Source organism: Apostichopus japonicus, chromosome 9 (genome assembly GCF_037975245.1).
Source record: "Apostichopus japonicus isolate 1M-3 chromosome 9, ASM3797524v1, whole genome shotgun sequence".
NCBI lineage: Eukaryota > Metazoa > Echinodermata > Holothuroidea > Aspidochirotida > Stichopodidae > Apostichopus > Apostichopus japonicus.
Window position 1 is genome coordinate 30,196,142 of NC_092569.1, and position 25,016 is coordinate 30,221,157.

At 35.6% G+C, this 25,016-nt stretch overlaps 1 protein-coding gene across 3 annotated transcripts in view; it reads right to left on the minus strand.

Moving 5' to 3' along the window:
* The window catches only part of LOC139974298 (uncharacterized), a 73,160-nt gene that overhangs the window by 45,955 nt on the left and 2,189 nt on the right, over positions 1–25,016 (minus strand). For 2 of the 3 annotated variants that reach the window (XM_071981330.1, XM_071981329.1), the window contains exons 2-6: positions 20,044–20,074; positions 19,214–19,386; positions 18,583–18,847; positions 17,510–17,721; positions 16,645–16,953 (exon numbers count right to left, since the gene is read on the minus strand). In XM_071981330.1, the coding sequence (XP_071837431.1) occupies positions 16,645–16,953; positions 17,510–17,721; positions 18,583–18,847; positions 19,214–19,386; positions 20,044–20,074 (990 nt within the window). Of the gene's footprint in view, positions 1–13,621; positions 14,255–15,791; positions 16,054–16,644; positions 16,954–17,509; positions 17,722–18,582; positions 18,848–19,213; positions 19,387–20,043; positions 20,075–25,016 lie in introns of those variants that run through there. The other variant, XM_071981328.1, reaches the window with a different exon arrangement.

The window sequence follows — 25,016 nt, forward strand, 5'->3', positions numbered from 1 at the left end:
AGTATTTCTTCCTTTAAATTTACCTCTTATCCTGGCATTGTAGAACGACATTAAGTCTGAGTCGGTATCAAGGAGTTACCTTTGGTCAAGTTATATTACTCCTCGAAATAATCATTTAGGAAATCAATCTTATTTAACTGTTACTTTAAAAGGCTTGTGGCTGAGTTTTTTTCTTTACAAACTTTATCATTTTAAATAAAATAAACTAAATGAACATGTCTTCTATTTTTTTCTGCTCTAATATCCATCATATTTAAAATAACGGAGTTTTGAGATTATATTTCCTGGGAATATCTAACAATATATAGCCTAACTGAAGGAAATGAGAAACACTAAGAAAGAGAAAATTGGAAGGTAGCCACTCAAATCGCCGGAAACATTTTCATGGTCGCGTATCATACCATTCTTTCGTATAAGCAATTAAAACCACAACGCTGTGCCTGAAAAATTAGATTTGTGATTTTTTTCTGGCTTTGTGGAAGTCTTTAATCTTTAATAATTCGTTCTGAAATGTTGTTGCAGACTGTTTTCAACTTTGGCACACGTATAACGATATCTTTTAAAGAGATCTCTATGAGCATATGTGAAAGAAGTAAATATGTAGGTGCTTTTTAGAATTTTATATCTGAAACTTTTGCGTTTTAATGATAGTTTACAACAATATAATCAAACGTAAAGCTGAGCATTTCTTCAAATTTGAATAAACCTGAACCACCCTTTCAAGTAATAAAAACCTAATTAAAAGGATGTACCTTGTCATTATAGTTTTGTTCACTGTAGTTTCCCAACTGTTGACTATTTAAAATGGAAGTTAATTAAGCATCTTTGTGATTGGATTATCACATAGAAATGTCTTATTTTAGATTAGTTAATGCAGATGTTGCTTTAATGTATTCATAAGAATAACATGAACAAAGACGAGCAATCAAGTTTCTGTTCGGAAATCATTTCATAATAACAGAGCTGAAAGCGATGTTGCCTTCATGCATATGAATATCAAGTTATTAGTATGTAGTTTATATCGAAATATAAACTATAAGCTAGGCATTATAACAAATGGAAAAAAAATAAAACATTTTAACAAAGGTGCCGAATATCGCTTTGTTTTAAGAGGAAATCTCATGATTGGATTTTTAACAAAAAGAAAATGTTAACTCGATAATCTGAAACGATAAAATATTATAGTTCAGTTTTTAGTTATCGCTGAGATAAATGAATTTCTGTTTTTAGTTATCGTACTCGTAGCCAAAATTGTAGAGTATAGCTTTAATTTGTATCTGTGAAATGTGGGGTTGGCTACTGGAGGGAAACCATGTGAACTGACGTGCTGTAAATAATATGTGGGGAGCGATATACTCATAAGTTTGCAACGAGATTACTTTTTCCTGGCCGTATCACGAAACTTGATTGACTTTGAAAACTTGGTGTGTAATGAAAACACGTTTGAGATGTATGAATTAGCTTTACCTCTAAGTATTTTACATGAGAGCAAATTTTAAAGAATACTGTATTTAAGCATAGAAGAACCGATAAGATGTAATCTTTTGTTTTTTATTCCAATACATGTGGTTAAATTAAAGACGTTTTGTTATTTTTCGTAACACTGCTGTCCTTTCGCGAAGTTAAAAATTCTGAGTATTTTTAATTGAAGGTCTACTAACTGATATTTATCAGGATATTTTATCGATACTTTCCTATTTCTTCGAAGACGCTAACTCTTCACTTTGTCACATAATTTAATATGAACAGTTACCTCAACAACACATTGACGCAACTAATGTTATTTGCGAAACAGAAAATATTCAGTAAAGTATAAAATACATTAAATAATAGAAAAGACTTACCATTTCGGTTCCAAACGAGTTCCATATCGTCAAAACAGTCAAACAAACTTTGAAACACTTCTCCATGATTTTAAGTTTGTTTAAATGACACGCGAAAATATATTCGATGAAGTGCAACATGGCAAATGACATATGGTATCTATTTAGGGGTGGCCAACACCATATTGAAATGACCGTAGAAGTATGGATGTCCATTAATGCCATCATTTTATTTAAATATGATTTGGTGAACAGCTTATACAAATGTGCTGCACATCTATAGTATTGTTGGCTTGTGTGTAAAGAAGACTATTCTACATCCACAGTCCAACTTAATATTTTGTACAGCTATTTGTATCTTGAACTTTCAATAGTGCAGTAAGCTTCAGTTGCATTATGTTGAATTGTCCTTGTTCCGATCCATACAGCATAACACCTACTGTATACTTATTGACTATCGTGCCTCTAGTTCCAATGACAGCAACGGTATTGCAATTCAATTCATGTAAAGGTATTTTGTTTTTAACACGAATATCAATCACGATGATGACTTTTAATATATAATACATTTAGTGTGGTTCATGTTAAATGTTCTATAGTTGTGTGCCAAACGACGTCATCGCTACTAAGCCGATGAAAAAAAAAAGGAATTTTGATATACTTGTTCTGGTTAAGCTGCTATTACCGATATTTTTAAGAAACATTTATGAGTGATTATTTTAGCTAAGTTACTTCGCTTTTGGTTGGAAGGCAAAATTAAAGCAGTATCGAAAGGACAGGAAGTGATACTACTAATCAGCACTATATAACATACATTGACTAGTACAATACATCTTATATACCGTGAAATGTAAGGAATGATATAGTCTACAGTATCAATATGTATGTACAAATATCTCAATATTTGGAACATTCGAAGTTTGTCAGTGGTATGCTAAATGAACCAAACTTCCTTGTTTTATGATGCCTACGTCACACCCTGTTTGCGGAATCGAGTATCCTCACATCTGATTGAATCAACATATCAGCTGTTTCATTGGGTTTTGATTAATTTGTTTATTGACTGAAAGAATTACATCAATAATGACTATAAATTATAAGGAAAAATATTGTTCATTTATATAAGATATTTATTCAAAGGAGCATTGTTTGACTTATAAAAAGGTAGGTTGATATTAGATTTTTTTATACAAATTTTTAAATGAAATTTATATCTAATAACCAGCAGAGGCAAAGCTAGAGCTTATTTGGAGGCGTAGAGCTACTTTATAGGCGTAGCTATAAGTGGTTAATTTAACAGTGGCCCCGTCTTCTCAGGGGGTCCAGATGGTTGGCTGCTAACAGTTTTAGCCAACAGAGACACTGCCAGTCATGACTTTGCATGAATAATTTTTATTAATATCAGCATGCCTAAGCCATCCTATTATCTAGCTGACAGTGGCGTAGCTAGAGGTAGAGGAAAAGCTCTCCCTCCTACACACACAAAACATTTTCAAGGAAGAAAAATGGGACGGCAAGGAAAATTAAATAGCTATTATATATAATACTGGATACACTGAAAATAAAATTGGGTGTCAATTGACACCTTTCAAGGGTATAGATGTTCTGGACACCATTTTCACGCATTTGACACCCACAGTTCCTCACAATAACCCCTTCGTGAGTGTCATTCTTGCATCGCTCCGAGAATGCACATTCCTATGTTGACATCATTTGGGTGTAATCATCAATTTTACTCCGATAGATGTGTCAAAATACACCACTGTGGTGGCCAGCAATAAGCCGGCTACGTGGAGTCAAAACAATTTGAGTGGGTCAGTTGACACATTTGGAATCAGCGTGACACTCTCTGATACTCATTTATATACTGGCACCTTTAGATACTCATAACGTGGGTCAAAGTAAGGCAGTAGGGTGGTCAGATGACACCTTTGAAAGGATGGAATCAGCGTGACACTCTTTGGTACTCATTTGCCTCGTGTACCGTAGTGACCGTACGTTGCTATGTTCCTGCCAAAAGCAAAGCGCGAAAACAGACTTCTTGGGCATGTTTAAGTACAATCTGTATATTTTACGTGCGTGCATAAGCGTTACGTGGGTGGGTAAGTACAGAAGTATAGTAGTGCTAGCCGGTTGCAAATGGATATGATGTTATGTGATATACAGCAGCTTCGTTAAGCGTGACAGATAAACAGGTAATTTCAATTTACAAATTAATGTTATCATAAAATTATATTATTTGTATGGCATATAAATAAGTATCATTCACATCGATTAATATAAAAGGCCTACAACCTGAAACTTTTAAACAAACGAAAGCAGACATTATGGTAAGCCAAAGGTCGTTAGCCTAGCATAGTAAGTAGCAGTAAGTGTCTAATAGTCAATACTGTGTTAGGCCAATACAAGATACTAGATGCTAGGCCTAGTTTAACTAGTTTGCAATCGCAGACCCTAATGTTATGCTAGGCTGCATATACCTCTGCAACAGAGTGAGCAGGCCGACTGTACAAAATAAACAGTCATTAAGAATTTTCTAATATTGAATTAATAGGCTAGGCCCTACAGGACTTTAACACCTTGGAAAATTAACGGAGCAGTAGCAGAATACCAGTTCACGCGCAGACACAACCTAAGAGAGTAAGAAACATTAGCTACACCATCAAAGAAACCTCTCCCTTGCCCTTATCATCTACATCGTCGAATGACCTCTCAAATAAACAACTCCGCTATTGAACAGTGCTGGATATTTATCAAAAGACACTTCTTAGTCCAGTCAATGCGTCTGTGGTGGCTACACCGGCTCCATCATCTACACTGTCAAATAATTTCTCCCTATTGATCAGCTTAGACATTTATCAAAAAAGTCCAAATCCAATCAATATTCCTTGAGTGGCTACACCGTCTACACTGTCAAACGAAGCCTTTTGAGAACGTCACATCACACATATGGAATATGTTTTCGTCATCTAGTCCTTTGAGTCAATGGTCTACTGATAACAAATGTGACTGTGTAGCCGGCTTCACAGTGGACTGGTATTGTGCAATTAAGCCAAAGTAACCCACAGAAGGCTAGGCCTAGCCTAGGCCCTTATGTTGTTAAAACTCACAAAGGTATTGTTTTAGAATCAGTAACTGGAAGCAGAGCTATATGTTGACCCTAACCTCGATAGGCTAGGCCTACACTAACCTTGTTTCTAAGTGTACTAAGTTTCTAAGTTTTGTTTTCCCGAGTGAAAATGGGCGCCCCGAAAAATAGTGGCGGCCCCTTTAAAGAAAACCCCGCGCCTTAAAAAAAATCAACCCCTAGCTCGCTCTGAAAAACGTTGCCCATACCGGGCTTCCAAATGAAACAGATTTTTCCGATCCTCATTTTTGACCAATACACTAACAATCGGGTCGAAAACCGATTATTAAATATGTATATCCCATACCTTATGCAATGCACAACATGAATCAGAACGCGCGACAAGTTCAATGCAATTTTAGTGTGTGAAATCCCTCACATGTAGTTAACCAGTATAAGTTCTCCTAAGACTTAGTGTTAGGGGCAGCCAAATAAACGTTTCTTAATTGAACGCTAATCACCTTTTGCAACCAGTTCAGATTGAAACTTTCATTACTTCAGAGTGTAAATATTTCCCCAACACTTAAAAATTTACTTTGGTACGTGTCAATCCCTTCATAGACTTTCGTCAAAACTAAGAAAGGGAAGCAAGGTTATTGCTACTCATGATTTTATATTTGAATAATAATAATAATAATAATAAACAGTTCTTATTAAGCGCCCGTAACAGAAGTCTCAGGGCGCTTTACAAATAAAAGGTCAAAAAATACATAAAGAATACAAGTCAAACACACAGCTAAAGAAGCATATGACCGAATGATAAAAAGTAAAATAGCACACAAAAGGCAATAACCATGGATAAAAAAGCACTAACATATATAGAAAATGAATTACTGGGTAAAGAGATGAGTTTTCAGTTTTGTTTTAAAATTGTCCACAGAAGATGCAGTCCTGATATGTTGTGGCAAAATGTTCCATTCTGTATGAGCGGCTTCTACGAATGATCGGCGTCCATAGGCGGTGCGTGGTCGGCGAGAAGGGGGTTTGATTAGGTTCTGAGATGAAGAGCGAAGTGACCGACAAGGATTGTATCGCGTGATAAGGTCAGTTAAATATGGAGGAGCAAGTCCATGGAGACACTTGAATGTGAGCAGGTTGATCTTAAATGCAATTCTTTGGCGGATGGAAAGCCAGTGAAGACCGCTCATGATCTCAGATATGCTGTCATACTTTTTAGTGCGCGTCACCAGTCTAGCTGCAGTATTCTGGATTCTTTGCAGCTTCATGATTTCAGAGTCCGGGAGGCCGTAGAGAAGGGCATTGCAGTTGTCTAAACGCGAGGTGACATAGGCGTGAACCAGTTTCTCAGTTGTATCCTGATCGAGATAATGTCTAATCCTTCCGATGCTTCTGATGGCGTTAGTTGCGTTCCGACAGACGTTATTAACATGTTCCCTCATAGTTAGCTGACTATCTAAAATAACTCCCAGATTGCGCGCATAGGAGGTTGGTTCTACGTTAGTGTCACCTACCCTAATTCCAGATAAGGGCGTCGCCTTCATGTTTCGCGATGTGACATGAATCACTTCAGTTTTGCTGTCATTTAACTGAAGTTTGTTGCGTACAGTCCATGATTTTATGTCGGCAAGACACTGTTCAAGTTTGGACACAGAAACGTCTCTGCTTGAAGGATTCATAGAAATATGCAGCTGTGTGTCATCTGCGTATGCCATACACTCGATGCCATTGGAAGAGGCTATGTCTTCGATCGGAGCGCTATACATTGTAAAGATAACAGGTCCTGCTACCGATCCCTGCGGTATGCCGCAGTCCATTAGAAGCGCGTCGGAGAGTGCAGTCTCAACAGCAACAGCTTGCTTGCGGTTTTCAAGGTAGGAAACAAACCAGTCCGGCGCCTTATCCGTGATTCCATATCGCTCCTCTAGGCGCGCAATCAACACAGGATGGTCAATAGTGTCAAAAGCGGCCGAGAAATCTAAGAGAACCAGTACCGCCTCGTCGCCTCTGTCAACAGTCTGCAGGAGGTCGTTGCACACGCGGAGAAGTGCAGTCTCTGTACTGCAGCCTTCCCGATAAGCGGATTGTTTGTTGCTCTGAAGCCCATTTTCTTTAAGATAGGCTTGAAGTTGACTTACAACGACACGTTCCAAGAGTTTTGAGTCAAACCTTAAGTTTGATATAGGACGATAGTTCTTCATGTCCTCACAGTCAAGCGATCATTTTTTGATCAGAGGTTTGACACGAGCAACTTTATAAGCATCTGGAAATTGCCCAGAGGATAGCGAATTGTTGATAATCTTTGTGATAATTGGCAAAAGATCATCAAGCAAGTACATCAGTAGCGACATTGGCAGCGGATCGAGGCTGCATGTCTTTTTCGAAGACTTCATCACAAGGGCGCGCACTTCATCCTCCGAAACCTCTTGAAATTGGACAAGAGAGGAGTCACATTGGTCTGTAACATTCACTGAAGCAGAAGTGGATGCATTGTCAAGAGATGTCCGAAGTTTACGAATCTTTTGATCAAAGAAGTTGACAAATTCATTCGCTATGTCTGCTGAAGACATTCCTGATGGTAGCACTGGTGGAGCTTGAGCGACGGACAATTTGTCAATAACATTGAACAACTGTTTTTGGTCACATTCAGATATGACTGACCGGTGGTATTTGGTCTTTGTGCTGTCGAGAAGTTCCTTGTACTCAGAGCAACTTTCTTGAAAGGCTTGTTTATCAACTTCCAAACCTGACGACTTCCACTTTCTTTCATATGAGCGCTTCTTTCTTTTTGCATTTCTGAGGCTCTCATCATACCAAGGAGCATGCGGCCGGAGAGTTATCTTGCGAGTTTTCACGGGTGCATGTTTGTCAAGAACATCGCTCAGAACAGTATGATATTGCTCAATGAGGACATCAGGATCATCAGCAGGATTCAAGATCAATGGTGAGTTGACAACATCATGACGTAAAGCGTCGAGATCAACGTCTTTCAACCGACGTTGACGAACGGTACACTTAGTTGGTTTTGGTCGTGCAACATCGAGATCACACTTCACTGCATAGTGGTCAGATGGAAGTCCATAAAGTATCGATGGGTTTGATACCAGAGAATCCGTTTCATGCGAAATGATGAGGTCTAGGGTATGACCCTTTTTGTGTGTAGCACCAGTCACATGTTGACGAAGACCAGCAGATTCAAGAAGGTCGCGCATATGCGAAGCATCGCGGTCTTGTTCATTATCCACATGAAAATTAAAGTCTCCAGCGAACAACAAGCGACATTGGACAACAGAGATGGTTTCCAAAAGGATGGCAAATTCGCGAAAGAAAGTTGAGGGCGTCTGCTTACTTTTCGATGATGGAGGTCGATACACAGACAGCAGCCGTAAAGGCTGCTGTCCACTTGAAGAGACAGAAATGTCCATCAGTTCAAATGAAGAAAAGGATTGGGTGTGGTTCTCCGTGATGCCAAAACCCTTTCTGAGAATTATGCAGATGCCGCCTCCTCTACAAAATTTTCGAGGTTTGTGGTAAACAGCATAATCAGGAAGGGTAGCATAAATATCAGCTAAAGCTCGGTTGTCGCGTGAGTCTCCTTTGAGCCAACTTTCGGTAATCAACAGAATGTCCAGTTTATGATCAATAATGAGGTCACATATTGACGCAGATTTCCCACGGCGTTTCATTGATCTAGCGTTCCAAGTAGCGAACCGAACCTTCGGAAACTTATTATCGGATTGCAAATTCCTAGTGCCAGTAGGACTAATAGGAACTTTAACTAGTTGACGTTGTCTTGGTGACGAAACAAAATCCTCAACAGGTTTATCGCTTGATAAAAGTCTATTACTTGTGATGACTGCAATTGATCGATTTTTCCTTACGCTTCGATAACCACGCTTTGTCAGCTTGGCAATCTTGAGTTCTCGTAATTTACTCCATAGGTTTTGATCAATGCGATTACAATGGCGTTTATCACACCTTTGTTTGAGGTCCAACAGAGTAGCATTGCTATAGAATAGGCGAGGTTTCATAGTTTACTAAGTACAGGTTCTATACACACAATGTATCGCTGTAGTAACGCTGTGGCAATATAAATTCACATCAGAAACAGTTCAGAATACCAGATGACGATGAAAAAATGTTCAAATCCACGGAGATTCCGAACGACGAGGTACTTACAGAACACCACAAAATAGTTAAAACACAACAGAGTAGCATTGCTATAGAATAGGCGAGGTTTCATAGTTAAGTAAGTACAGGTTCTATACACACAATGTATCGCTATAGTAACGCTATGGCAATATAAATTCACATCAAAAACAGTTCAAAATACCAGAAGACGATGAAAAAAAATGTTCAAATTCACGGAGATTCCGAACGACGAGGTACTTACAGAACACCACAAATAGTTAAAACACAAATAGAGTCCTCCAATTAGGCAAAATAAACAGGTGTTTACGGAGCGTCAAGAGGAGTGCAACCTGCTGAGGGCGCCACCAGCTTTGAAGCTTAATAGGATAATAGCGAGGTTGATCAAAGGGGTAATGTATGTGTAATTAGTCAACCACTGTATATTGCACAATATACATAGTCTGTTCACGAGGCTTTATGGCTCGCTTGTCGGTGTGTTGCCTACGCACGACTGCGAGAGTTACAGTATAGCATTATCACTGCTGTACACTTGTTGTGTCGTAAGCAATTTCACGATCAGACGTTTAACAGCGGAAGTTGGGTTACTCAGATTTTCTTGGATTTCACAAATTCGTGTGGTATGGCCCTACAGTGGCCGTGTGTTTTGTGACTCGTGATTTGTATCTCCTTCGTAAGTAGTAGGTACATTTTCCATATAGAGTACATTAATTAATCCTATTGATTTTGCTATATATTGTATATGCTTGTATATTGTATATGCTGGTCAGCGGTCGTCTGGGGTCAACAGCTCTAGGTCAAAGACTGAAAACCTTGTAAACAGTAAATCTTGCTATAACTATCATGGATTGAGTTCATATTTATTATTTATGTTTCTTAGGGCAAGTAGATGATCCCTAATGTTTTTGGTGGAGGTCAAAGGTCACCTGAGGTCAGGAGAGGCAATACCCCATAAAAACCTGCAAAAAGCATATCTTCAGGCTTTTAATGATGAAGCTCATATTTGGCATGAGGGTTCCTTGTAGTGAATAGATTATCTATATTGTTTGAAAGGTAGGTCAAAGGTCATCTCAGGTCAAGAAAGTTCAAAAATGAAAATGTGGTAAATTGTTCAATTTCCTAAACTTGAAAGCATTAAATATATATTAGGGACATCCGACGACCTCAAAAGCTGACTTTGGTTGTCCAGACAGAACTTTAATTGTCTTGGGTGACAGGAGGACCATAAATAACTTGAGATATGTTTGATTGAATGTGACCATATTTGACTGTCTAAACCCTAAACTACTCCATGAAGCTGGATCACAGTAGGGGTTCTGTGATTTCTTATTTGAAAATGCTCTTTGGAAGCTTTACTTAGACTATTACAATCTTCTCGTTGATTTGCTTTTGACACCTGATTCATTTGGAATATTTGCATAGCTGTCAAAGTTTTCTGTACTTAGAATTACATAAAGAAGCATATTTTTGTAGAAATAATCTTCTTGTTTGTGAATATATCATTGAGATATTATAAAGAAAAACAAAGACATTTTCAGCTGAATTGTCATGATGTCATCATCTATTCTGCTGTTGCCAGATGCATTTACAAAATATCACTAAATTTTAAACATTCATATCTTCACAATACCAAATGCTATGAGGATGTGGTTTTCACAGTTAGATTCAATACAATTTCAGCATTTTTGTTCAGCAATCAACTTTAGCCACCAGAATATTTTTGTTAAGAGAAAACAAGTTAAGATGCTTAAAATCCATAACTGGAGGCGAAACTTTGTTTTATGTTGGCTAATACTTAAGTATTTTAGTACACAAACAATACTGTAGTTCTCGTTTAGTCAAAAGATACAGTGATTTAGAGAAATTTGATGTCAAAGTTGGCAGATTCCCACTGACCAGAAACACGATACATAAAAAATCATGTTGTCATGACGGCATGTTATTGTGACGTCAATTGCGCAGTGTACCGCAAACACTTCGCAATAACAATGGAATTTCCACGTACTTCTCGTTAGAAAGTGAAGCTTTTATTAACTTTATTCTTCCAATAAACATACAGCTGCATGAGAAAGATAGTTGTTGGAAATGTTCAGCACTTTTTAACTTATTTTGGGTAGCAATTCGTCAATTAAAAGTACATTATGGTTAAAAAACTGCCTGAACGTCTGGTCATATTTCATAAGATCAGTTGCTATTATAGGCCAGTATACATACTGTGCCGTACGATATCGAGGTGTTTTAGCAATTGAAAGGTCTACCTTGTGAAATATGTTGACATCTCGGGTATTTCTTCATTTTTTGTTGCAATTAATCGTGTTTGCAGTTAGTTTTTAGTCAGTATATGCAATTTTAATCGAATCCATGAAATATAAATCTTTGGGTGTGTCTCAGTCTAGCTGCCATAAAGTAAGGCTTTCAGGAAGTCACAACTCCACGAGAGCAGATACACAAGTGAAGGAAACACCACGGTAAAAAAACGGGCCTGATAAATTCCATATTCCATATACTAGTTTCAAAAGTTAAAAGATGCGAAAACTTTTACTGTCGCAGTACAATATATACATGCCTACAATGCACATCGTTCATATACGTGTTAGTGTGCATAGTGTCATATCGTTGGTTCTGCTAAAGAGAACCAAGTCACACAGGGCCTATTGTATAGCAGTGTACAACCTATCTATTGTAACATGATCTTGTTTCCTTGCACCTATGGGGTAAATCACGGCTGAAAATAAACAATTGAGCATGTACATTAGAATAACAAGGCAAATGTGGCTAACAAGTTTAGGCATATATAAGAAAATAAATTAGGGAGACTACCTTTAGAGGTCCTTAAACTATACTGCCTATAAGTGTTTGCCTGCAGACGGTGGGAAACCCCCTTACCAAATTAATCCAAAACCTGTGACGCTTTTCGCAAGTTTAAATGACTGGGAAACGTAAAGAAACTTAAACCATGGAGGTAAAACAGATTTACCTCCATGTTATGACAGAGTGTCGTATGAGCCTAGTGTTAGTACTGAAGTGAATAGCTTGATCGAAAGTTTACCTCAAGAGACTCGGCACAAGTACGTCAGGGGGTAACCTGCAGTCATCTGAGCGTTTAGGAATGTTTGCGAAAAGAGCAAATTTCTTGTACAAAAGTGCTAGGTTTGATCAAGTTTTACATCAATGGAAAGGTACAGGTGTAAAGATTCAATGTAACATACACTTGAAAGGATTAGAGAATGTCGAAAACCACCAGCTATGCATATTAAACAGTTTTATTGCCGACTTGGAAATTCCTACAAATGCTTCAAACGATGTCTTTTTAAATAATAAGTTCCATCATTTTATTAATGTTATTTTGTATTATTTATGTGGCTATAATGATTCATAATTCTCAGTATTCTCATCTTAGTACTGTTTGCTAATTATTAACGTCCACCTTGATCTGTAGATATTTCCAACTTAAAACTATATTTTATTAATATTTAGAGGTTTTAGTAGTAAGATTTCCATTGTATTTTATTTTACTACAATTAGAGGGTATATTTTGAAAGTCATTTTATCATTCAATTTGGTTGTGCTACTGATTATGTACTATTTAAGTAACAATATCAATAATTACATACATTTTGTGTAGTATATTGTATTAAGAACCTCACATCTTAAAATAAGCAACACAAACGATCCAGTACCACATATATTTAAGAATCGTTATCAAAGGAAGCTAAGAATAAAGGTGATAATTTTAATGATAAATCAAGTCAAATCAGGGGATGCCACTTTCTAGTAACAAAGGTAGTTTGAATTTGCTGTTTTCTATCCAGAAAATCGATGCAATTAGTAGTTTGTTTGTGAAGTAAGGAACACATGTTATTGTATATTTGATTTTGAATAAAATTGATTATTTTCCTTACATAAGGACTTTATACTGGACAGAGAATTGTAAGAATATCAGCCACTGTGCACATGCTATTCCAATTAATGGGATTTTTTTTCAGAAATCATGATTAACCAACCATGGGCTCCTGAATAAAATGATTGCAATGATACATGGCAACTTAGCCCCACCCCCAAACACACAAACCTTCCCTATATGAGGTAAAGCATGATTAGAATGATATAATGTTAACTTATACTGATGCTATTAATTTATGACAAGGCTAAGCTCAATATTGCGGGTAGGAAGGGAGGGCATGGGTGTTGGGAGAGAGGGGATAATCATATGGGAATATATATATATATATATATATATATATTTATATATATAATCATAATAATAATAATAATAATAATAATAACTGTTTAAAGTGCATAGCTGGTGATTTTCGACATTCTCTAATCTCTTCAAGTTTATGTTATATTGAATCTTTACACTTGTAATTTCCATTGATGTATGATACAATATGTAGGTGTGTGGTCCTAGAAACCAAGAATCATTACGTATCCACTTTCACGCAATTGTTAATTTCCTACACACTATTTTTTGTGGAGGGGGGGGGGTGAGGTTTGGGATGCACACCATGAAAAGAAAAATGGACATGTTCACTTTGATTTTTGATTTTATTCCTTTGTGAGACTCATACAATAATCAATTGTTAACTATCAAACAACAGTAAGATTGTTAACATTCACAATTTGACATTGATTTCAATCATTGTTATATATCCTTTCATTCCCTTAAAATATGAATTATTCGTCGAATTGCTCTGGTTGGAATTTTTGTTGCATTTTCTGCTTCTTTCTTGTCTTCAGCCCGTCTCGTTTTCCGATACTCGAAGATCTGTTTGGATCTTTCCCTACTTTCTAAGTAATGCCTGCACTGTCGGACACTGTGTTATACGGTGTTTTGTTTACACCGGTCGTATTTTCATATCTGTGTATTGAAGGCTACATCCGTAACTGTTGAAACTATCACTATACCAGTAGATGTTCGTTCCCCGAGTAGAGCCGTCGTAGTCCCCGTTAAGGTTAGAATAAGCGCAATATGCGCAGTTGTCGCTGCCATCGGGAAACAATATACAATAATCACTATAACTGGGACAGTTAGATCGACATTGAGAAGCAGAATAGTCACGTCTGCAGTCATATCGATTGTAGAACCACCAGGCTCCTCGATGTCTCTCAGCACAATCGTAGCTGCTCCATCCATCGTTGTCCTGGTCTTTTGTACTGAATTGTGTATTGTTGCTACCAGTCAGACCATTTTTACCTGCAACAGACGACAAAGAGTAAATAAACCGATCAATTGATAAACTTTGAGCAAATCCTACATCGGATACAAGTTGGAGGGCATTGCGTTTTTTGTTATACCAAGATGAACACGTTAGTTCCGTTATTTTTTTGGTTTTGCGTGAATTCAATATTTAGGATACATGAGTAGGTATTTTGTCTTTACAAGTACGTTATTATACAATTTAGTTTTTGTTCCGTTTGAAAAACAGTGCCACAGCAGGAGCCACATACAGATGGGGAAACTACTTTAAGCAAATGTCAGGGTTTCGTTAGTATAGAGTCGCTAATATCGCTCTTTATTTTACATTTATTTATCGGCATTTAATTGGCAATACTATTCATTTTTTTTATTTGATTCTTATTTCTAGGTTCCCATCTGATTAGTCTCCTAGTCTATCAAAACTCGAGTTACAGATTTATTGTGTGTGTCGGTATTAAATCGTATAATTCCTTGAATAAAATGATGTGGAATTTAGCTTGCATAACCAAATTTTCATTTTCTCTCTTTTTCAACCCTGTGTTTGTACTACACATGTTAACTTAGGCTTTCTTCGAAGCTGGGCCAGGGGTGGGGTGTGTGTAATGGAGCTAAATATATCCTTCAAGTTGGAAAGCAAGGGTATCATTTAAAGATCTAGTCTTGAGTAATCCAAGGTCCCTGTTCTACTGGACAGGGCAAGAAGGGTGTTAATTGCCATTTATTGTTAAATTGTTTACCCGATTTTTATAGCACGTTTTAATCTTTGAATTTTTCAACCCGTGAGCTCACATGTTGGAGTATAAACGTAGATTACACGCTATACATAACAGATCATGAAATAAGTGAGCTTAAATGAAGAATAGAACCGACATAAAGTGAATTGACTATAAATAGCTAATATTCTGGGTTTTGACAAAGTAACCATAAGTTGATATTCTACTTTTACGAAAGGATTCAGTGATATTGATCATTATACATACATATACGTTGAATTTCAGGATACTCGTTTATGTTGGGATGATATTGATGTTGAGATTGAATTTCTCTGTGTCAGAAATACATAGAGCCTGGCTACGATTAGAACATCTACTGTCATAATTTAGTATGACGGTCAATTCTATCATATTAGGCGCTTGTTACGTGCAAACACGGTAAGGAGACCTGTGTTGCCAAGGAACAGCGATATCTTATCGTCTGCTTCTTATGTCTATTCACATTGTATACAGTCTTTATAACCTACGTGCGTTCCAACTGCAGCTCAAACGTTTGAAAGAAAATAACAATGTTTGGAATTAAAAATTGCTGTAAACATTGAAAACATATGTAATGTAGCTATGGAATCAAGACATTGGTTGTTGTAGAATGCACATTCAAGGAGTACTAGAAGATGTAATTGCTATAGGGGAGCACGTCACATGATCCTCCATGGTTGACATGTTTTTTTTTTGTTTTGTTGTTGTCTTGACGCTTCTCCTAATTGATGTAATCGGTCCAGTTTATGTTTGCGTCAATGATTAGAACTTCAACTACTCACCTACAGTTCCACTGGCTGATCCATATGATAATCGAAACTTGTCTGCCTCGTTATTAATGCTAAAAGTCGAATAGACGACGTAATACGATGATGAAGCGGAGTCCTGTAGATCAATACGTAGCTGGTACGTTTTTTGGTTGGTCAGAGAGTGGATATATTTATTACCTAGCCAGTGGTCTTGATTCTTATCACCAAAACCGTCCTTGTAGTCCGACCAACCAAGATAAAAGTCAACGGAGGCACTCGATCGTCGCTGGAAAACCTATGAAATAAAAAGAAAGGTAATCCAACTGTTTCATCTACTTATCCTTAAGGGCATGACATCCAGAGTTAAAGAGTTAATAAAGATAAATTTAAGATATATATATATATATATATATATATATATATATATATATATATTATGTAAAACATTGGCTGTTTTACTTCCAATCACTTACCTAATTCAATTATTGTATCTCACTCGAGATCCAGCCTTTCTCTAAATGCAGCATAGTTGTTTAACAGTTTATATATATATATATATATATATATATATATATATATATATATATATATATATATATATATATATATATATATATATAGTTGTTTAACAGTTTATATATATATATATATATATATATATATATATATATATATATATATATATATATATATATATATATATATGTGTGTGTGTGTGTGTGTGTATTGTATTGTGATAGTGAGATAGTTCGCAAGAGTATTTTGCTTCTTGATCTTTTTCTATTGATCAAGTTCAGCTCAACGAGGTCTTCAGTGCATCATTTTGCAAAATACAAAGCACATTGTGTAAAAGGTAACTTTTTAATTCCTTGTTTGCATTACTCACCGTCCATCCTCCTCCGTTACTTTCCATCTCACAGTAAACCTGAATCCCGCTTGGCCAACCATCAGGGTAAATGGTGTGAACTCCATCACTGCGTGTACCGGAAACATAAAGATCGTAGCAATCTTTTGGTATCAATGTGCACGTCACTCCGTCCCCTTCGTAGCCATTATTACAGTAACATTTGCGGACATTGTTCCTCTCATCACAGGTTGCGTGTTCACTACACTGGTAACTCTGATCTATAATAAGCTGGTTGTTCCTACAAGTTGAATTTCGTGTACATCTTGAATTGATGTAATACTTGCCCTCCTAATTTAAGATATTCGGAGGAAAAACAAACAAACTAATACATAAATAATGCACAGGAATGCAACGATGGATGACCAATGCAGAACTCGCCTCGATTGATCTAGGTATGGGGTATGAACCATTATGAAAGTTGTATGTGGTTTTTGAAACTAACTCCGATGTAGGTGGCCTAGGGATCCGCTATCAAGAACAAAGGTAGCCGTCAAATGTTGCATACAACGGCTTATTGCGACTTTACATTAGGCCTACAATAAGTTCTAACCGCAAGACTGTGGTATGAAGTATCCATGCATTTTGTGTTAGGTTTATAAGGGGATGCACATCTATAAGTCTTATCTTCCTGACTAATGTAATACGTCCCTCGACTGACAGTTTTGCTGGGCTGGCGACAAAGGTGGGGTACATGCCCCTTTCCCAACCGCGATGCGAGCGCTACTCGGTTATCTGTAAATGTGATGTGATAATCAACAAGTTTAAATAATAAAGGTTTTCTTCTAATTATATGGACTATGAATTAATAGAAACATTAAAACTATCCTGAAAGAACCGTACTGACCGTTAATACACTTCCTTTTTCATCAACGAAGCAGTTGCATTGGTTCCGAGGGATGCATTGTTCTTGCTGTCTCAGATAATCACCGACACAAACACATTGCTCTGATTCTGTGCGAGAGGTAGCCGAGATGCAAGTGTCAGGGTCTTCACAAGTCCTCTCACATGTCTCATTGCTAAATATCTTATTAGCTGGACACCATTCAATTTGTAATTCTAGAGAACAGGAACGGAAAAAAGGAATATAATAGTAACCTGATACATACACAACGAATATGACATGTGGCAAAGAATAGATTTTTGTCATTACTTCAGTACGTGGCTGTCAGAAGGTTAAAGGAAAGCAACACACATTCAGAAGCAGTTCGAATGAATCCAGAATATTTTAAATCAGGTAGTGGTCGACCCTAAGTCACATTAATGTTAACAGTTATTGAACATTACGAGACAACATCCCATCATTTGTTGTACAACTGGTTCGAAGCCAAATGTCATAGCTTCTGTTTCAGAGTTCCCCTCGATGTAAGTATACTGCTTTCTGACAACAATGATAATTAATAACAGCATCAAATTTCTTTTGCGTTGGTTGCGCTGATGAAACTGGGAGATTTACCTGTTTTCAGTGTAAACTTTTTGTTGAACAAATGTTAGGTACGGTTCCTCGTTCAGAGCCAAGGTTAGTGTCGAGTACGAAGCAGTCTTGTAGTGAGTGCGTTATCACACTTTAGCTTATGGAGGCATTTTGGAAATCTAGTATAGATACTAATGTAAGATTAAGTATTTGAACTCGCGCTTAGAGCTTGTACTCGCACTCACATGATCATATTGTAATCGCTACTATATGTATTGTATCGCAATTGTACTCTCTGGTACACGATATGTATATTCGTACTTTATGTACTGTAGCAGTTTCTTCAAAGTAAGAAAACATATTTGACGTGTGAAGTTTACTTCCAAAATATCCATCGGTTTTAGAATAAACCTTTCATTTTATGCACCTTTCCTTTTGACATCTAATAAAACAATTTTGTTTATTATTTTGGCTTTAAATTTAATAAGAATGTAAAAGACACTTACCATCTGATATTACGAATGTACCTAAACTTGAAATATAATATTTCCCCCATTCATCTGAGATACGAAAATCGTCGTATGTTACAAAGTAAGTTTCCCCAGCAACGTTCTCAAAGTCCATTCTCAGTTGGTACCGCTTTTGATTTGTTAAGTAGGCAATTTTCTCATTTCCGATCCAAAACTCACTCCCTAGAAAGCCAAAGCCATTTCTGAAGTCTTTCCAACTTCTATTAAAATTTACAGAATCCAATCTTCTTCGCTGTAGTACCTACAACGAATATCAACAAGTTAAGCGTTAACCGGGACGTTATTAAATATGTATATTCGTTCCCTTAGGCTGCAATGCGATTTGTTGCTAACAATTATTACACCGAAATAAGAACTTATATTTCTAACTTAAGTTTGCAGTGTGTGGGCTAGAGGTTTACGGTTTTCTTGGAAAAGAACCACACTGTCCTTAAATTTCAAAATATATAAAATCATTGATTTAAACTTTCGTTTCGATAAAAAATATCAAGATTCTATTTGAAATAACCTTGTATTACATCGCTAAATATTACTGTATGCAAAAATGAAGTAAATGTGTACAAAACTATTTAAAGTTGAAAAGGAGACATCAAGTAATCAGCCATACCGTCCATCCACCAGCATCAAGATCATTATTACAGTAAGCCTCAAACGGTTCCGGATAGCCATCTGGTTTAATAAGGTACACTCCAGATGTATTGTGGGTAGAGGAACATACATTCACTACTTCTTTGCAATCTCTCGGATACGCAGGTTGTTGAAAAACAAAGTATGAAGAACCTGGATGGAAAGTAAAATAAAGTTAACATTTTATTGCGACTGAAAAAATCACTTCAGTAAACGAAACTAACGCCTTAGATTCTGAGCCAATTGTAAAAGAACTCGATTCGTTACAATGAGAACTAAGGTAATAAATCAGTTTAACTACCAATTATTTCTCAACTACCATAGAGAGGAAGATATCGCGACTAACATTTGATACGGTAATCGTTATTGAATTCTCAGATGTAACTGTTTTGAAGCATTAGTTTTAATTAGTTTTCAGCTTGCAATGAAACTTCAAAGGCAAAGTAAATTGAACTTATTTTTCATCACGCTTCCGTAGTTATCAATCTTATCCAAGTCAGATCAAAAGACTCACGAAAACAGGCAAATCCAATTTGTTTAACGTACCTGGGAAAATATCGATGAAACACTTAGGATGTAAAAAAGATGGAAAATATGCGACTCAAAGGAAATCAATCTCATAATAGATGTTCGGAAATGGTGACAGGATTGTAAAACAAACATCTAGAGCGAACACTATCAAGAGCCAATATTTTCAGCCATTCAGCTGGCCAACTAAAAGTGTTTACGTTTAGAATACATAGCTGATGTGACTCACAGAGGTTACTTGTATTAATAAGGTAAGTCATATGTCATAACTACTACACCTACCTGAAGACCGCCCCTCGGCACTGACAATGACCTGCGATATAAAATAAGGATAAAATGAATCTGTTCGATCGGAAGAAAGAACATTTAGGCGAACTGGTCCGCCAAATCTTAGTTTAAGCAGTAGTTGTTTTATCTTCTACTTAAAATTCATATCTAGTATGCAAGTCAATAAACACAGAACTGAACTTCATATTACAACTTTCATCCAGGAAGCATTAGGTTAATGGCATTTTTCCGGTGTTACAGCTACCCTGGTACATGCTATGTAAGCTAACGTGAAAGAACAAAGGCAATAGCCGGCTGCTTTCGTGAACAGCTTTGTTGCTTATATTCTTGCAGATGTTCTTTGTTCAAGTTATGTTATGACATTAGAACATTTCAGACATATGTTGTAACGCATTTGTGTTTAACAGTCCTTAACAACCAGTAGGGATCCTTTATATCTTTCCAGGTATTCTTGTTGGAATACGGTATCCGTGTCTTCATACTAACATAGCAAAGAGAAACTCTGAGATTATAAAAGGTGTCATTTTACATGTAAGGTAAGTTCTTCGTCACAGACTTGTATATCTTACTAAATAAAAACCTCCATTCAAATTATTAAGGCACGAGATTGAGAGAGATGCATATATAGTATTAAGCTATAAAGCGTAAAATTGTAAAAACATATGGTCTGCGATAATGTTCAGATAATTTCTGTCTTAATTGCTTTGTCAGTTTCTTGCGAATTTCACAGCATTAAAAGCTAACATATACTACAATATAGCAGTACGTTATGAAATAGAGAATATAAGACAACCTTGTTAAACGCTAATTCTACAAATCTACGTGGTATAGAAAAAAGAATAGAAAACTTAACATTAAAATGATGTCTTCTATAACATGATAATGATGACAATTGCAAGAGATAAAGAATTTTATCAGAAAATGGACAAAAGATAATGAGGAAGGTTTCTAAGAAATAAGAAATATTTTCTTTCTCTCTTTCAGACCAAGACATTCAATTATAACAAATGCATAGTCTCTAATTATTCTGCTATATGTTATACAAGTAGTCGGCTTTAAATTTGTTATAGTAAGAATGATCGTTAGCACCTTAAAAAGTTACGTTTTGTCTTCTTTGGTCAATTCCGAATACCGACATGTTAGAACAGACGAGTATATGGCAGTTCATTTTTCATTAAATTATGATGATATTTGTCAAGACAAAAATATTTTACAACATTTCCAGGAGATGAAGTGAATTTATACAACTCTCTGAATAAACAAGAGGACACGCTTTAGTTCTTTCCTGAAATGTCAACAGTTCTCTGATTTATGAACATGCTAACGTGAAAGAACAAATTCAATAGCTGGCTGCTTCCTTAAACAGCTTTGTTGCTTAATGCAGACAGATGTTCTTTGTTCAAGTTATATTTTGACATTAGAACATTTCAGACATATGTTGTAACGCATTTGTGTTTCACAGACCCGTAGGGATCCTTTATATCGTTCCAGCTATTATTGTTGGAATATGATTACCGTTTCTTGATACTTACATAGCAAAGAGAAACTCTGAGATTTAAAAGGTGTCATTTTACATGTAAGGTAAGTTCTTCGCCACAGACTTGTATATCTTACTAAATAAAAACCAGCATTCCAAATATTAAAGCACGAGATTGAGAGGGCTGCATATGTAGTATTCAGCTGTAAGGCGTGAAATTGTAAAAACATAGTCTGCGATCATTTAAAGATAATTTCTGTCTTGATTGTTTTGTCAGTTTCTTGCGAATTTCACAGCATTAAAAGCTAACATTTAATACAATATAGCAGTACGTTATGAAATAGAGAATATAAGACAACCTTGTTGAACGCTAATTCTACAAATCTAGGTAAAGAAAAAAGAATAGAAAACTTAACGTTAAAGATCTGTCTTCTATAACATGATAATGATGACAATTGCAAGAGATAAAGAATTTTATCAGAAAATGGAGAAACGATAATGAGGAAGTTTTCAAAGAAATAAGAAATATTTTCTTCCTTTCAGACCAAGACATTCAATGATAACAATTCTCTAATTGTTCTGCTATATGTTGTACAAGTAGTCGGCTTTAAATTTGTTGCAGTTAGAATGATCGTTAGCACCTTAAAAATTTACAGTTTTTTCTTGTTTGGTAAATTCCGAATACTGACATGTCAGAACAGACGAGTATATGGGAGTTAATTTTTCATGAAATTATGATGTTTTCTGTCAAGACAAACTATTGTATAGCATTTCCAGGAGATGAAGTAAATTTAGACAACTCTCTGAATAAACAAAAGGACACGCTTTAGTTCTTTCCTGAAATTTCAACAGTTCTCTGATTTATTTTTTGTCTCCATCAAATGTTTGACTTTTTTTAAAACAATGCCTACACACTCATCATGAGTTCATCATGTCAAGAGTAACTTTATCACGATTTGGAGAAGAATATGTTCCTTTAATACAAGGATATCAAATCACCTTTAACTTAAGTCATGAAAAATAAAATCAATAGAATCGAAATAATTACGAATGTCGATATTAGCTACCTTAGTTCTACACTATGTAATTTGCTGTTGCCAACAGAGTATAAAACAAAATGATACCATTGCTACAAAGAGATTGACGCGGTCAAAGGCGATTATTTTGGGATATAGCCAAAGAGTTTTTTTTTATCGCCGATTATGCTTTTGAGGAAGCAATGACTTAGACTGTGTGAGACGTTATACTGTTCTATCTGCATACATAATTTTGTTTATTATCACAGTAATTTGATTGTCACAAGTCGTGTTTTTCTTGAATATATTGCTCGTTCAAACGATAGCCACAGAATATCATATGCAGGAATTTAATTAGGTATTTTCCAACACATCAGTGAATCGAAAATGTTTCAAGCGAATAATTACCATATATGAAGCTGTTGGGTTTTATGATATACTTTCTAGTTTTTGAAACATGTGCTAGTAAAGCAACATTTAGATGCAGTGTAACAGATTTGATGAGTTTGTTTAATTCGTCAAAGTCTATCATCCATATTTTTTAGGTATTTGGAAATTTTCCTTTTGTATACAGAATTACTTTACATGTTACTTTAAAACGACAAACGAAACGTTCAGGTTTGTACTCCACCGACCAGCCGCATGGTAACATGACGGGAATGTGTGAGTCGGGTGGGAGGGTGTGATGACGGCCAGCGAAAAGGGTTGGGTGTGGGTGAACGTCGATGACTACGCCCATCACATTTGTATTGAGCTTATGTATAAAAGCTTTAATTTCTTAACACGATAAACTAGCCCGTTGTATTCCACAGTTTGAAGAATAATCATTGCTGATTGTCATTAAAATGTTATTAAACTGGATTATGTAGAAAGCAGGTTGTTCTCGATCAAAATGAAATGAAATTTACTTGTCGGTGAAAATTTTCTATCTGCAATTATATTGTCATACTTTTTCTGCAATGTTGTTACTGTTACAGATTATATCCCAATTTGAATTTAACAAAAAAAGAAAACAAAGAAGGAAATTATGTATTAATGAATTCACAGGTTTCATTTAGTGTTGAACATTATAATTATTTAAAGACAAACAACCAGAATAAAAATCAGGTTATTTTTAGTATTAAACATGGTTTCTGCATTAAAACATCGCTATGCAGCTATTTTATGTCCTTCGTTTTTATTATGATTGGTGAAAATGTACATTTGCTTGTCAAACTTTGTCCAGAATATGGCTTGTATTTTTAACTATAACCCCCACCCCCCCCCAAAAAAACCTTTACAAATTGAAGAAAACATATACTTCTTCCGTGAAATTGACTCTTTTGAGAAGGCATTTATATAGATTTTGAAACAATTGTTTTCGTATTACTTGTTGTTTGACTTAAATTAGCACATACTAAAGAAATTGTCTTGTTAGGAATTTTATATTGTGTCTGATTTTATTCAAATAACTTTTATCCGCTTTATCCGCATTTAGCCTTCACATTGATCTGTTTTAAAGGTTGGTTTTGAAATTTAAAGGGTTTAAACGAGAGATCCAACACTAGCTAAAATCTTATCTGTTCTAATTTTATGTATTCGAAGGATTGGAAGAAATAATTCAAATAGTACAAAAATGGCAACTTATAAGATCTTATAAAAGAAAACATACGTTATAAAACAACTTATACGTATAATTAACGTCTATGTCATTGGAATTCGTCTTTCATTTTTTTTTATCTTCCAGTTTATTTGATTGAATATCATGTTCGTTTAACAGTAGTTATTTCTTTAAATAATGCTGTTACATTACTAGTAGTTGTTAATATCATCATCAAAATCGATACTGCCTACTAGATTAATGTTTTAGAACATTTTATAACAGCGCGACAAGTGAATTAACGATAGATATTTAAACATGTCGCACAGATTTGACAAACAATTCTTTGTAGATGTTTCATTTTAACTTATAAGAATTAAAACAGACATAAAATAGGACAATAATCATATGCGTATTTTGAAAAAAAATATTTGGTTAGTTTTTAAATTGATTTATTGAATGAATGCAATATGAGCACCCTTTTTTAAATATAAATCTTCAGTTTGGTAACGATATATCATAAATTCAGATTTAAGTTTCCGTCTTAATTGTATTTTCGTCCTTTTGATTCCCCCTTACATTGGTATTGTAATACGACATGAAATCTGAGTTGCTATCTCGCAGTTACTTTGGAAAAGTTATATTACTTATCTTTAAGACTCAATTATTGAGAAAATACATATACTCTCTAGTTTGAAATCTATTTAATTTAACTGTCACTTCAAAAAGCAGGCGGTATAGTTTTTTTTTTACAAACTTCATCATATCTTAAAGTTTTTCTACTCGTATATCTATTATCTTTGCGAATTTGCGGTCAAACGATTCTGTCAAACGATTCTCTTAATCAAGATCAAATAGTATATAAATTATATTTACTGGGAGCAACTTACAATAT